General features: G+C 47.3%; 1 protein-coding gene and 1 pseudogene across 1 annotated transcript; one reads left to right on the top strand and one right to left on the bottom strand.

The window, feature by feature from the left end:
* Positions 1-1,621: 1,621 nt before the first annotated feature.
* Positions 1,622-2,682, bottom strand: LOC102845559 (annotated as a pseudogene).
* A 62-nt stretch (positions 2,683-2,744) lies between these two features.
* LOC102856990 (mastin-like) lies at positions 2,745-13,972 on the top strand. The gene is made up of 7 exons (XM_006901932.1): positions 2,745-2,951; positions 3,207-3,353; positions 11,985-12,046; positions 12,252-12,425; positions 12,659-12,921; positions 13,572-13,723; positions 13,808-13,972. The coding sequence occupies exons 1-7, from the start codon at positions 2,745-2,747 to the stop codon at positions 13,970-13,972; spliced, it is 1,170 nt and encodes a 389-aa protein (XP_006901994.1).
* Positions 13,973-14,240: the final 268 nt, after the last annotated feature.

Raw genomic sequence — 14,240 nt, 5'->3', positions numbered from 1 at the left:
TTTTTTTTTTTTTTTTCTTTAGGGCTTTTTAATGTTTTCTCACCATTTAACAACATCCTGGGGAGTGGAAATTACAGTTTAGAATCTGGAAGTGACCAGTTGGGATGGGTTTAACGGGCAGCTGCTGGGGGCTGCGGGACCCCACCCGACAGCTCCCCCACCTAAAGGGCTAACAGCTACGAGGCACCGGAGCCCAGAGTGCACGCAAGGCAGGGACTAAGTTAGTGTCTTTCAGAGTCAGTGTCTGGCAAAAACAGAGGCGGGGGTGGAGACACCCACCAAGCCCTTGGTCAGAACCCTCGTTTCAATTCACTGTACCCGTGCCACCTTCACCTTCACCCCATCAGCTATAGTCAGGAGGACCCAGGCCAACCTGCTCCCAGGTCAGAGGAGTCACCTGGTATTCATGCCCAAGCTTCCACTCATGTTCCTCAGGCCTGAGTGGCAGGAGGAACCCCCCCACCCCACCCCCGAAACGCAGACTTCAGAGAAACTGAAAGCACCACCTTTGTTCCTTGTGACAATTGGAACACACTGACCCAGAACTGTCTGCTTCCTCTCTAAAATTCAGCGTCCTGGCGGTTTATTTGCTTTTGCTCCTCTTTGTGGGGGCCCTTGTCTTCAAAAGTGGGAGGAAACGGGTTCAGTCAGCAGAGAAACCTTGAAAAATAAGTACGGGGTTGTCAGTTTGAGGGTGTAGGGTAGAGGGGGAGCAACCTAATCAAATGAAGCTTATTTACCCCCACGGGAAAGATATATTCTTGGGGAGTAAGAATAAAAAAAGCCAGAATGTCTTCTTCCACACTGGCCTTGCTCAGTTGTGAGCAGGTATGGAGAAGAGGTCAGATGCACACAGAGACCATCACCCAGCCAGGTAACACCCAGTGCTGGGTATCAATATCAAGGCTTCCTAAAAGGACTGATTTTTCTTCTGGCGGCAGACCTATGGATACTTCCTGATATTGCTCTAGAAGGATTTAAAAACAACAATAAAGCACAAACAAACCTATAGGGCGGAGCCAGCGCCCTGGCCCTGTGACTAGGGTTATTCACAGAAGGCTCCTTCCCAAACCAGAGAGCCTGGGGCCTTGCCTGTGACCCCAATCCTGTCCACACACCCCTGACAGCGTTCTTATTTAGTCTACACATTTGGGGCTGGCTGCTGGGTCCTATTAGCTCCCAGGGGCTGCAGGAAACTGGATAGAGAAGTGGGGGACCAAGAAGGGAGCCCCACTCCTTCCTCCTGCTGCACACGCTTGGACCAGGCACAGTGCAGAAAAGAGAGCCGCGAGTCCTTAACCCTGGCACTGAGACTGCCTCTGTGCTCACCTGTGACTTCAAGGTAGCAGAACTCAGGTGGCCACCCGGTCCCCAGTTAAGAGACGGCAGGCCCAGAGAGGGCAGCCAATTCTGCTGTGGGCGTGTAACCCCAGTCAGACAAAATGAGGGGAGACTACAGCGGGCAGTGAAATCAGCTGGTCAGTCAGTCCCCATGCCAATGCCCTGAGTCCCCTCAGGCCAGGCCAGGATCCCGGCCCATTAAGGTCCAGCTGTCTTGGTGGAAGATGAGTGGGTGGCACAGGACGGAGAGGCGGCCAGCAGCCAGGGGAGCCTCGGGTCCTCACACTCGGATCTCATCCTCCTCCTCCTCGTCTATGAAGGAGAACTCCTTGTCGGGCTGCCTCGGGACTGTGGCCCGGGACCTGTCCGGCCCCCGGAAGGCGGGGTTGCGCTCCTCCAGGACCCCCGAGGTGCAGCTGGACAGGGAGCTTCTGTCCCGTGTGGTGTGGCTGCCCACGCTGCGGGCCGAACTGGGACTGGGGGCTGCCGCTGCCCACCCCTCATCCTCCAGGGCCTGGGAGGGCAATGAGGAAGGGTCCTGCCCGGCCTTGCCCTCCTGCGTGGCCGGCGGAGGGGCCGCCGAGGTGGGAAGAGGGGCCTGGGCAGCCAGACTCCCGGGGTCCTCCTCATCGTCGTGGTAGCCCCCGTCCTCCTCGCTCTCGGGCGGCCACTCGTCCTTGCCCATGATGCTGAGCACGTCGCCCAGCATGGACGGCCCCAGGTCGATGTGGAAGGACATGATGGACTCGGCGTGCTTCAGCCCGTACCTGGCCTTGGGCACCACGGGCAGGTCAGCCAGGTCCCCTAAGGCCTGCTCGTCCAGGAGGGGGTCGGGTGTGTGAGGGCCCCCTGCCCCGTTGCGAGGGGACAGCGCCTCTCCCGTACCCCGCTCCTCGTCGGCCCCCTTCTTCACAGGGCTGGACGACAGGCTCTTGGGCAGTTTGCTTGAGCCCTTCTCCGCGGCCTCCTTCTCGTTGAGCCGGGGCAGGGACATGGCGTTCTTGACGAAGAGGGCTGAGTCCCGCAGAGAGCCCAGCATGTCCCTCTGCTCCTGGTCACCTCGCGTCACCGACTGCGGCCGCTTGCTGCCCCTGAACTTGCGGGACAGGAGGCCGCGCTTGGAGGACGAGGCGGAGGCCTGCTCGTCCAGGGATTCGCCGTCCACCTCGCCGGCCTTGCTGTTGAGGAAGGAGGTGTCCTCGAAGGCGTCCCCCGCCCGGCCCATGTCATGGTGTGGCGGAAGTCGCCCAGAGGGGCGCTGATCATCTCGGCCGTGAGGTCCACGCGGGACCGGTGCTTCGAGTGCACGGAGCTGGACACCAGCTGCTTGAGGATGGGCATGGTGCCGCGGGGGGCGTGGGGGGCGGCCGGCCCTCCCAGGTCCTAGAGGCGAAGGTGGGCAGATGTGGAGTCCGGCAGTGGGGTCGGCGGGGGCTGCGTGCGACACCGGGGGGAATCACAGGGCTCGGTGGCCAGAGACGCTGGCGCGGGGCTGGGGCGGCGGTGCGCTCTGCTCGGTGGGCTCCACGCGGCGCCCGGGGTGGTGGCCCATGGCAGCCCGGCGTTTGTTTCCCTCTGGCTCTCGGGCTCCAAGCCGGGCGCTGTGCCGGGTATTGCTTTTCTTAGCTCCAGCTCTGTATTCTCTCTGTCACTGTAGAGAAATCCAACTGATTTTTGTATGTTGATCTGGAAACTGTAGTTTAATGAGTAGTTCCAGAATCCAGCTCCTGAGACTTCCAGTTGTAGGCTCAGCTTCTCCACTCAAACATCAGGAGAGAAGTTGTCAGGGGCCACTAATTGACCAGAGAGGTGAAGGAAGGGAGTGAATCCCTTTATCCTATGTTTTGTTTTGCCTTTCACCACAGAGCCATAACAAAAACAAAACCAAAAAACTGCAAGAAGTGGAGACCCCTCTGAGGGAGTTTGAGAAGTGCACACAGGTATACAAAAATATAAAATTGGTCCTCCAGGACATCCTCTGTGCTAGGAACTCAGGCAAGGACACCTGTGAGGTGAGACCCTCAGTTGTGTTGACAGTGTCCCTTCCTATTGCCCAGGGTGCTCACTCCCTGTCTCTTCTTCCTGCAAGACTTGGGGGCATGTTAGTCTGCTATAGGATAAGTAGCAAGTAGGAGTGAAGAGTTGGGAAAAGTACTATAATTGTCCAGGAATCTCTAGAGTCTGCACCCGAGTGACATGCTTTCTGTCCTGGATCATCTCTGTCTCCTCATCTCCTTGAACCCTGGGAAATGACAAAGTTGATGCCAACACAAATTGATCCTGGTGTCACCCCAGGACCTTTGGAGAGCTCCCAAGCCCCCTTCTCAATGCTAGTTCTTTGCTGAACCAGTACCTTTCTCTGTCATTTGCTTGAGATTCTGCTACCTCTGTCATTTCTTTCTCTGACAGCTGGAAAGGACAATAGGGACAGTGTACTGAGTGGGCAGTGGTAAGGAAGCCTTCTTGGACTCCACTCTGTATCTCAGGAAAGCTCGAGGATGGTAAGCTCTAGGGTGAGTGTCTTCACCTGTGGACATGGCTAAGGGACCCAGAGGCTGGGTCCTTCCTGGTGAGTGAAGTGAGGTCTTAGGTCTGTTAGGATCCCCCTTGAAGAGGGGATGAGAGTAGGTTCTCTTGCTGAGGAGGAGGAATTTCCTGTCCAGGGTCTGATCCTTGAAGGTGGCTGGGTCTCTAGAACCATGGAAACTCCATTCTAGGATTCTTCTGTGTGTCATACCCTCAGTCACTTCTCTCACTTCATGTTTAAAACAAACTCAATCTCTCCTTTCATAACACTCACTGGATGTCTGGGAGATTGAATCCACAGAGCAAAGAGGGTGTTCTACAGATGTTGCCAATGTCCAGGCCAGGCAGGAAGAAGGGAGGAGGGAAAGGAAGGGCAGAGCTCATCTCACAAACGAAGGGTAAAGCATGTCCCTCCCAGACTAAAGGTGTAAGATTAAGTCTCTAATCCCCACTTCTCAGTCCCACCATCAACTTGGATCTCAGCCGAGTGGCAGGGAAACCTCGGCCCACTGACCATGGGCCCCTAGGCAGGGATTCTTTCTGTTGGGACACATGGTATTTGGGGCTATAGTTACTCTTCTCCTTTGTTAGGCATTCCTCAGCCATGCAAGTGGTTGAATACTGGGGGCTGCCTCAAGAATCTCCTTCAGGAAGAAAAGATCACACTTAATTGCAGGGGTGCTGCCTAGCCTCTCACTGGTCTGTCCTGGGACTGTTCAGAAAGGAGTCATCCCACTGTAGGCCCACATCCACTTCCTGAGTGATCCATATCTCCTAGGGATGGACAACATTAAAAAAGAAAACACAAATGATACACACACCTTGCAAGTTGGCTCCAACTTATAGCAGTCCCATACACCAGAGAGTATTGTCAGAGCTGACACATAGCTGACTTTCCAATGGGTTTTCAGAGGCGGTAAACTCACAGGATGGATGGCGAAGAGATTGAGATTGTTCACAGCTTCAGTTTGCTCGGCTCCACAGTCAACACTCTTGGCACCAGTAGCCAGGAAATAAAAAAACGTATTGCGATGGGAAAGTCTGCGGTTAGGGACCTCTCCAAAATACTGAAGAGCAACAGTGTCTCTCTGGAGACTAAGGTCCGCCTGATATAGGCCATGGTTTTTGCAATCACTTGTTGTGCATCAGAGAGTTGGACAATGACTAGGGAGGATAGAAGGAGAATTGACACCTTTGAGCTGTGGTGCTGGAGAAGAATATTGAATGCACCATGGACTGCCAAGAAAACAAACAGATTCATCGTAGAGAGGATTAAGCCAGGCTGCTCCTTGGAGGCAAGGATTCTGGGGCTTCGTCTGACATACTTTGGACATGTTGTAAGGAGAGACAGGTCTTTGGAGAGGGACATCACGCTGGGTAGAGTGGAGGGACGGCGCAGGAGGGGAAGACCCTCTATGATGTGGATTGATTCAGTGACTGAGGTACTCGGGATGGGTTTGTCAGAGGCAATGAGATTGGCACAGGATAGAGCACGGTTTAGGGCTGTTGTACATAGGGTCGCTATGAGTCGCAAACGACTCGATGGCACATAACAACAACAACAACAAACTCACAGGAGGAGAGTACCCATCCTTCTCCAACAGAGAAGCTGGCAGATTCGAACTGCATTCTTTTCGGATAGCAGCACAAATTCTTACCACTAGGCCACCAGAAAACAGTTGTTGTTTGTTGTTATGTGCCATCAGGCTGCTTGCAACTTATAGAGACCCTATGTACAACAGCTCTGAACCCTGCTCTATCTTGAGCCATTTTCACTGTCTCCAACACACTGAGCCCCATTTCCACAGCCAATGAGTCAATCCATCTCATCCAGGGTCTTCCTTTCTTGCGTTGCTCCTCCACCCTTCCAAAAATGATGTCCTTCTTCAAGGACTGGTCCCTCCTGGCAACATACCTAAAGTATGAGATGGCCTTCAAAATCCTTGCTTCCAGGACAGGCATGTTTATTCTCTTAGCCGTCTATAGTATGTTCAATACTTGTCCCCAGCACCACAACTCAAGATATCAATTCTTCTACTATCATCCTTAGTCGTTAATTAGCTCTCTGATGCATAGCAAGTAATTGCAAAGACCATGGTCTGGATCAGGTGCACGTTAGTCTCTAGGCTGACGTTGTTGCTCTTCAGTACTCTAGAGAGGTCCCTGACAGCATACTTTCCCAATGCAATTTGTCTTTTGATTTCCTGGCTGCTGATACCAAGAGTTGTTCTCTTCTCTGTCAATCATGATGCTACCTATTGGCCAAGTGGCGAGAATCTTTGCTTTTTTGTTGTTGAGCTTCAATCCATATTGAAGGCTACAGTCCTTTACCTTCTGCAGCAAATGCCTCAGGTTCTCCTCAGTTTCAGCAAGAAAGGTTGTATCATCTGCATAACGTAGATTGTTGATGAGTCTTCCTCCAATCCTGATGTCACATTCTTCCTCATAAAGTTCAGGATGATCTGTTTCACACATAGATTGAAAAGATATGGAGATGGGATGCATCCCTAGTGTATACCTTTCCTGATTTTGAATCATGCAGTGTTTCCTTGCTCTATTTTGACCACTGTCTCTTGGTCCAAGCATATGCTTTGCATAAGCACAATCAAATGTTTTGGGATTCCCATTCTTCTCAATTTGTTGTGATTCACATAGTAAAATTCCTTCACATAGTCCGTGAAACACAGATATATAGTCCTCTGATACTCTCTGCCTTCAGCTAAGATCCATCTGACATTTGCTATAATGTCTCTACTGTCATGGCCTCTTATAACCTAATCTGCACATCTCGCAGTTCTCTACTGATGTGCTGTTCCAGTCATTTTTTTATCATTTTCAGCAAGATCTTGCTTGTGTATGATATTAATGATATTGTTTGATAATTTCCACACTCTTATGGATCACTTTTTAAATACATCTATGCACAGATTGTATAACATTTAATAATAAACTCACCTCCTCCTTTTTAAAAAATTTATTTTCATGATGAATCACCTTTTTTTGGGATAGGAATAAATATGGATCTCTTCCAGTCACTTGGCCAGATGGTTGTCCTCCTGGTCAGTGCATCCAGGGCTGCATCTGTTTGTTGAAATATGTCAATTGGTATGCCATCAATTCCTAGGGTCTTATTTTTTGTCAGTTCCTTCAGAGCAACTTGAACTTCCTCCTTCATCGCCATTACCATTGGTTCTTGGTCATATGTTGTTCTGTTTTATGAAATTCTTCTTTTCGGTATAGTGGCTCTGTGTACTCCTTCCATTTTCTTTTGATGATTTCTGGGTCATTGAACCTTCTACTCACAGCACCCTTAAATTAAGTATTGCAACTCAAGGCTTGAATTTGTTCTTCAGTTCTTTTAGCTTAGGAAATGCTGAGCAAGTTCATCCCCTTTGATTTTCTGATTCCAGCTCTTTGAACATTCCATTATAATACTAAATTCAATAATAAACTATAAATTTATTATCATAATAAAATATGTTTTGTCTTCCTGTACTGCCCTTTGAAATCTTCTGTTCTGCTCCTTAAAAACCAGAAGAAAGTAGAACTACCTAATTAAAGGTTTTATTGTCTGTGTCGGTTATAGCATCAGACAACCAGGTTTTTCTTCTGAGATCTTGCTAACGGGTGGGCTAGGGTTTTAGAATCCTGTAATTCCTTTGGTCCTCAAAGATGCAAAGAATTGGTGCTGAACTATCAACTGTTCTCTGTTCTCTGTGGCCTTCATCTCTAGAACACCCATGGGATGGCTGGGACCCCAAGTTTCTATTTGAGCTCACTCTTTTCTTTGCCCCTCCAGGTCCTCTCCACTTGCAGAAGGTTGATTCTGAGAACTCTTGACCCTAAGTCCCCCATGTACTTATCTCCATTTCAAAGTGGGATGGATTTGAAGCCCAATTCTGACATATGTACCACAAATTTGCAATGCAATAAATAGTCCAGACATGAGTCGTGATGAGGGGGTGAAATGGACATATGGGAAGACTGCAGCTGTGCAGACAATGGAATTGGGTGGTTATCTTGGTTCTTGAATTATCAAATGACACAGTTGATCTGATAGGGATGAACAAGACTATGGTCCTTAGGATGGGAAGTTGATACTTGTGAGTTGTGGTGTTGGAGAAGTGTACTGAGTATCCCAAGGCCTGCCAAAAGAAGAAATAGATGGGAAAAGTGCAGCCAGAGTGTTCCTTGGAGGTAAAGATGATGAAACTTCAGCTCATATACTTCGAACATTTGTTAGAAGAGGTTAGTCCTTGGAGAGGGTCATCATGTTTGAAAAGGTGGGGGGTCAGTGAAAGACAGGAAGAGTCTCAATCAGATATATTGATATAGTGAATACAGCAATGGGCTTGAGAGTATCAGAAATAATGATGAGGATGACACAGGATAGGACAGAGTTCAGATCTCTTGTTCATATGATTTCTCTACCACACGGTATCTGACAACAACAGAATCAGACCAGGAAGTTTTTGACGATTTTTCTTTGTTTGTTTTGTTCTACATTTCCACGCAGACTCTCTAGGATGTTCTGTGGTGATCTCTTTGACAACAGCCAGCAGTAGTAGCTAAAAACCACTGAGTTCTTCTGGTCTCAGGGTTGTTGGGGCTTGAGGCTTTTGTGGTCCAAGGGTCATTTTGACTAACCATTTGTGCATCTTCGCTTTTCCTCTTCTTCTTTGTTCCAGAGAGACAGAGGCCAACTGATGCACCATGGATGGCCAAGTACAAGTCTTTATGATCCTGGTCACAACCCACCAAACATTATGTTTTTGAACTATGCCATGACAATTATCCTTTTTGGTTTTCCTTCTTTAAGTTTCTGTCTCACATAGGTTCCACAGTTTGTAGGTTTTACTTTATAAAATATGTAAATACACTTAATATATTATGTATGCTGCAGCTTTCAATATGGATTGAAGCTCAACATCAAGAAGGCAAAGACTCTCACCACAGAGCCATTTGGCAGCATCATGATAGAGGAAGAAGAGATTGAGATTGTTAACAATTTCATCTTACTTGGTTCCACAATGAACATTCTTGGCACCAGCAGTCAGAAAATCAAAAGATTAATTATATTATGAAAATCTGCTATCAGGGACCTTTCCAGAATGTGTAAGAACAATGATGTCATTATGCACCTGATCCAGGACAGAATCTTTGCTATGCATCAGAGAGATGGACAGTGACTAAGGGTGATAGAAGAAGAATTGATGCCTTTGACTTGTGCTGGAGAAGAGAACTGAACAAGAGAACAAACAGGTCTATCTTGGAGAGGTTGAAACCAGGCTGCTCTTTGGAGGCAAGGATTTTTTTAAAAAATGACATTTCAAATATGAATTTCATTTTTCCATTAAGTTAAAATGCTATTGCTATCCCTATTCTTTAATAATGTCACACACACAGCTTTGGAAGATTCTGAAGTTTAGGCTTATCAGAGAGTGGAATCAGGAGAAAATTTCAAGTTAATGAGAGCAATGTTATAGCTGTAAGTGTGGATTGATTCAAGAGACTACACGTTTCTTCTGGAATCATCAAATCTAGCAGTGGGTTATGTTGTCTTTTACATAGTGTGTTGTAATGGAGCTTAAAACATTCAGTTGAGATTTGCTGTGCTTAAAACCATTCTTCCAGTCTCTGTGTCAATTCCTCTTATTAAGGTTCATCCTCTCTTTTGATGATCTCCTTTTTTATGACAGTTTGTATATTTTTTTTTAAATTGAAACAATTTTTTTATCATACCGGTTTACTTACAAAATTCATATACATTGTTTTTCACACCGGATCTTTCCCCTTTCCTTTACTCATTCCTCTGTATGGCTCTATGATTAACTACCTGCACCCTGACCCATATTCACCCCTCTGCTACTCCTTTTCTTGGGTCTTAGAAAGTATTTGTCCTTATGGAACTGAGTTAATTCAATTGGAATTATGCTCTCCAGTCTCTCCTAAGTTTGGCAGTGATTAACAACATTATTGCTCCTGCATGCTGAGTAGTATTCCATAATGTGAATGTACCATAATTTCTCAATCCGTTTGATTGTGGTTAGACATTTGGACTGTTTCCATGTTCTTGCAATGGTGAATAACACTGTTATAAACATTGGTGTACAAGTCTCTATATGTGCCTCAGTTCTCATTTTCTAGGGGTAAATTCCAAGCAGTGGAATAGTTGGATCATATAGAATTTCTATGTTCAGCTTTTTGAGGAAGTGCCAAACTGCCTTTCAGAATGTTTGTACCATTTTACAATCCCATCAATTATGTATGAGTTCCTCTCTCTCCACATCCTCTCCAACATTTATTGCTTACTGTCCTGTTAAACCCAGAGGCAAGAATTTTAAAGCTTAGTCACTGCGCATGTGGCCAGGAGGAACCAGTCCCTGGAGGAGAACATTATACTTGGAAGGGTGGAAGGACAGGAAGCACAGGAGAGGAAAACCCTGAACAAGATGGACTGACATAGTAACTGGAATAGCAAGAGCAGATGTGTTGGAGATAGTGAGACAGGCTCAAGATAGGGCAGGGCTCAGAGAATAGGGCCAGGGGGTCGCTATGAATTGCAGGCAACTCAATGACACATAGCAACAACAATGTCTAAATCAAAGGTGGCTGTGAATTGGATCTCTACTATCATGTCTTATTAGTTCTTGCTGGCATACAGCTTTATGAATGTATTGGCTTTTGTTCTACCATATTCATAAATTCATCAGAAAGCTTGAGGATGACACAGAATTGAGCAGGTTCTGTTTAGTGGTATATAGGGTCACTGTGAGTTGGAATCAAGTTTTTGGTACCTACAACCATATTCCTGTTTTAAACATTATCTTCTATTCAGACACAATAAGTAACTTAATTTCTAAACCTTTTAAATTGGCGCTTTGACTTTTCTTGGAAGAAGATCATGTGATATTAAGGTAACAGTCATGATGTTTATCTCAAATCTCTGTAATCTCTGTGTCTATATCTGATAAATCTGCTTAGAATGTTTTCAGTGTTAGCTCTGCATTCACAGCTTTTCATAAGGCATAGGCTGTGCTCACCAGGGGCAGGATGATAATAAGGATGGTGAGGGCCTTGGACTGGGACCATGGATTCCTGCTCTTATCTCAGATGGATGATCTGTGCAATCCTAGTCTGATCAGGCTGATCATTGGTGAATGGGCCAATATCAGATCCAGCGTTGGCATTCTGGCTCTTCACTTACCACTTTATGGTTAGTCTTCTGTCAATTAAAAGCTGGAGCAAGATTCAAACTCATAGACTACGGACCCATTGGGATGAGCTGTCCTCCAGCAGCAGCCTCCGCCTGAGGCTGATCTGGGAAGGAGGACAGGAGCTCTCTGCATACAAGCAAAGGCAAGGGAAGGAGGAAGTCCACATTATCCACTTACCTAGGACTTTAGAACCTAAACCAGTGTCTGATCCCACCCTGGAGGCCAATTCTTAGTGTCAGTGGGGTGGTTCCTCCAGGCATGGATGGGATAATACTGCCAGCTTCTGAGACACAAACTATTCTTGTTGGGTTTCCTTCTGTACAATCTCAGGAATATATAGATTTGGAAAGGAGAGAAAATTTCTGGTCCATGAGAAGAGTACATGGTTGGCTTCTACAGACTCTGAACTCTTATCCCAGTAGGTGAGTTCCTTCTTCCTGGGGGTCTTCAGAGGGGAGCAACAGTCTGGTTCTGATGTCACCCAAGACTTGGCCAATGCTCCTCATTTTGCTCATTACTTTGTCCTTTTGTGTTATGTTCACAGGATCTTATTTGTTCATGTGAAAACCATCCCTTGGTTGCTAATCTACCCAGCACTCAACCCTCATTTTATTTCAGAGCAGATACTCCATGTTCTTGTTGGATAAGTCATACATAAATTATCATTCGTCCTGCTGACGAAGCCCTATCTCTTCTCATGCTCCACTCCATGGGAAGCTGCTGGCCCCTTCTCCCCCCAACTTCCTGGATTGGAGAATAAAAACCTAAAAGAGTGGACCAAGGTAAGGAGCTATAGAGTAAGTAGAGGTGAGAATGCTGCCTGCTCACACCCTGCCCTCTCCATCTCAAACTCCAGGTTGAGCTCTGTCACCTCACTCAGACCCTTTTCTTCTTCTGCAGATGCTGTTGCTGCTGTTACCTGACCTTTCCCTGTCTGGGGGACTCTGTGCCTATGACCTTAGGTGAGCCTATCCCCTTCTAATGTTTGTCCTCTGAGTCCCTTTCCCTAGTCTCTAAAGACTAATTTTGGGGTGAGGTACAGTTATAATATGAGGGTAACCAAGGTCACCCCTGCACTTTGGGAGGGTCTGAACAGAGAAGGATAAGCCAGGCTCTGGTGAGGAAGCCTGGTTCTGCAATGACTCCTTTCTCTTCCTTAGCCCCAAGCCCAAAGACTGAGCTTAAGGGCATTGTGGGGGGACATGATGCTCCAGCTGGGAAGTGGCCATGGCAGGTCAGCCTGTGGCTTTACATATCACACGACGAGAAATGGAGATTCAAATGTGGGGGTTCCCTTATCGACCGTCAATGGGTTCTGACTGCTGCCCACTGTGTCCTTGGGTGAGTGACCTCATTTATTCCTGGTCTGTTCACTATGTTGGAACAGCTTGGTGGGTGCTGTGGAGATTCCTGAAGCTTGGGACCTTCAGGATGTGGTCTTCTGGGGCCACTCTCTTCTCATGAAGAGGCTCTTGATTCTGAGAGGCTGGTCTGCCTCTTCTACTATGATAAGCTGTGTACTGTTTCGGCCTCTGAGAAACATCTGGTCTTTCTCCTCTTTTACCCTGGAACAGATTTAAGCCTGAGGAAGTTCAAGTCCAAGTGGGACATGTACAACAATCAGAGAGTGACCACCTGCAGGTGACTAAGGTCATCTGTCATAAAAACTACCATCCAAAACAGAAAATAAGTGAGCATGATGTGGCACTGCTGAAACTGGTAGCCCCCGTGAAAATCTCTAAGCTGGTCAACCTGGTCTCCCTACCTCCAAGGGGCCTCAGTCTCTCCCCAGGCACAAAATGCTGGGTGACTGGATGGGGTTACACCACATTTAAAGGTAAGGATCTGAATGACTGGGTCAAATGGCATGGGAAGGTCTCCAGGGAGTCACACTGGGTAGGTTCCTTCTGGTGTTGAAGCTGGTATGGTATGCTGAACGGAAATTCTAGAAGACGTGGTAGAAGAAGAGCTCTGTCTTTAATTTGAACCAGACTCTAAGGGGCTCCTTGGTGTCTCTTGTTCTCTTGTATCTTGAGGGATGAGAATGGAAAATGAAGCTGAAAAGGAGTAAAGGACACATTCATAGTCTATGTTGGCCAATGACCCAAGTCCACTCCAATCAAGGGCACTGATCCTGCATTTCTGGGGAAACACTTGTTCTGATTTCCTCAGTAACAATTCCAGAGAGGTTAATGAAGCACCATCTTATCTTCTCTCCTGAACCCAAGGTCCAGGCACATACGTAGAATGTGTGGACTGGGTTGTATGTATAACCCCAAGATCTAAGAGGTGGAGGTGGAGAGAACTAAATATTAGTATGTGATCCAGACCTGACACCTGAAACTCCCAGTTACAGGTTAAATAAATGTGTGCACTTGGATATCAGAGGAGACACTACCAGGGTCACTGATGGACAGGAAAGAGGAATAAAACTACATCATCCTGTTCCCTTTCCCCCACCATGGTTCACTCAGCCTTTCCCTACAGAGCCACTGCCCAAACACAAAAACCTGCAAGAAGTGGAGATCCCTCTGGTGGAGATTCAGAAGTGCAGGCTTTTATACAAAAACTTATATAAACCACGGGACATAAAGAAAGACATGATCTGTGCTGGGTCTGCAGGCAAAGACTCCTGCCAGGTAAGATCCCGAGTCTTGCTTGTCCTCTATTCATGCCCCTTCCTGCTGAAAAGAACACTCACTCTCCATGTCTTCTCCCCACAGGGTGACTCTGGAGGGCCCCTAGTGTGTAAATGGAAGGGCTCCTGGGTCCAGTTAGGAGTGGTGAATGGAGGAGAATACTGTGTTTGTCCAGGAATCCCTGGAGTCTATACTAACGTGGCATATCACTTGTCCTGGATCCTTTCTCATATTCCTTCATCTGTGTGAACCCTGGGAGGTGACAAGGATGCTGCCAGCACTGGTAGACATTCCAGGATCATTGAGACTACCATTGCCACCTCTCTATTGCTAACTCTTTATTGAACTCAAGCACTCCTCCATTTCCTAGTCGAGATTCTACTGACCTTGCCACCTCTGTCCCTTCTCTGGCATCAAGAATGGTGCCCTACAAACTCTGATGACCTCCCAGATGTTGGACAAGCATGCAGAAATCTTCCTATACCACTGCCTCTTCCACCCTCTGTATCTCAATAAA

Source organism: Elephantulus edwardii, unplaced genomic scaffold (assembly GCF_000299155.1).
Source record: "Elephantulus edwardii isolate Elephantulus edwardi_28Jun2011 unplaced genomic scaffold, EleEdw1.0 scaffold00350, whole genome shotgun sequence".
Classification (NCBI taxonomy): Eukaryota; Metazoa; Chordata; class Mammalia; order Macroscelidea; family Macroscelididae; genus Elephantulus; species Elephantulus edwardii.
Note: the sequence above shows the minus strand (reverse complement) of the source record. Positions and strands in the feature narration are given on the sequence as shown.

Bases quoted from the DNA above. Each gene is read 5' to 3' on its own strand.
- LOC102856990 (XM_006901932.1), top strand. From the start codon at position 2,745: ATGTGGAGTCCGGCAGTGGGGTCGGCGGGGGCTGCGTGCGACACCGGG. The intron at 12,922-13,571 runs GTAAGGATCTGA...CTTTCCCTACAG, and splicing joins GGGTTACACCACATTTAAAG to AGCCACTGCCCAAACACAAA. The intron at 13,724-13,807 runs GTAAGATCCCGA...TTCTCCCCACAG, and splicing joins CAGGCAAAGACTCCTGCCAG to GGTGACTCTGGAGGGCCCCT.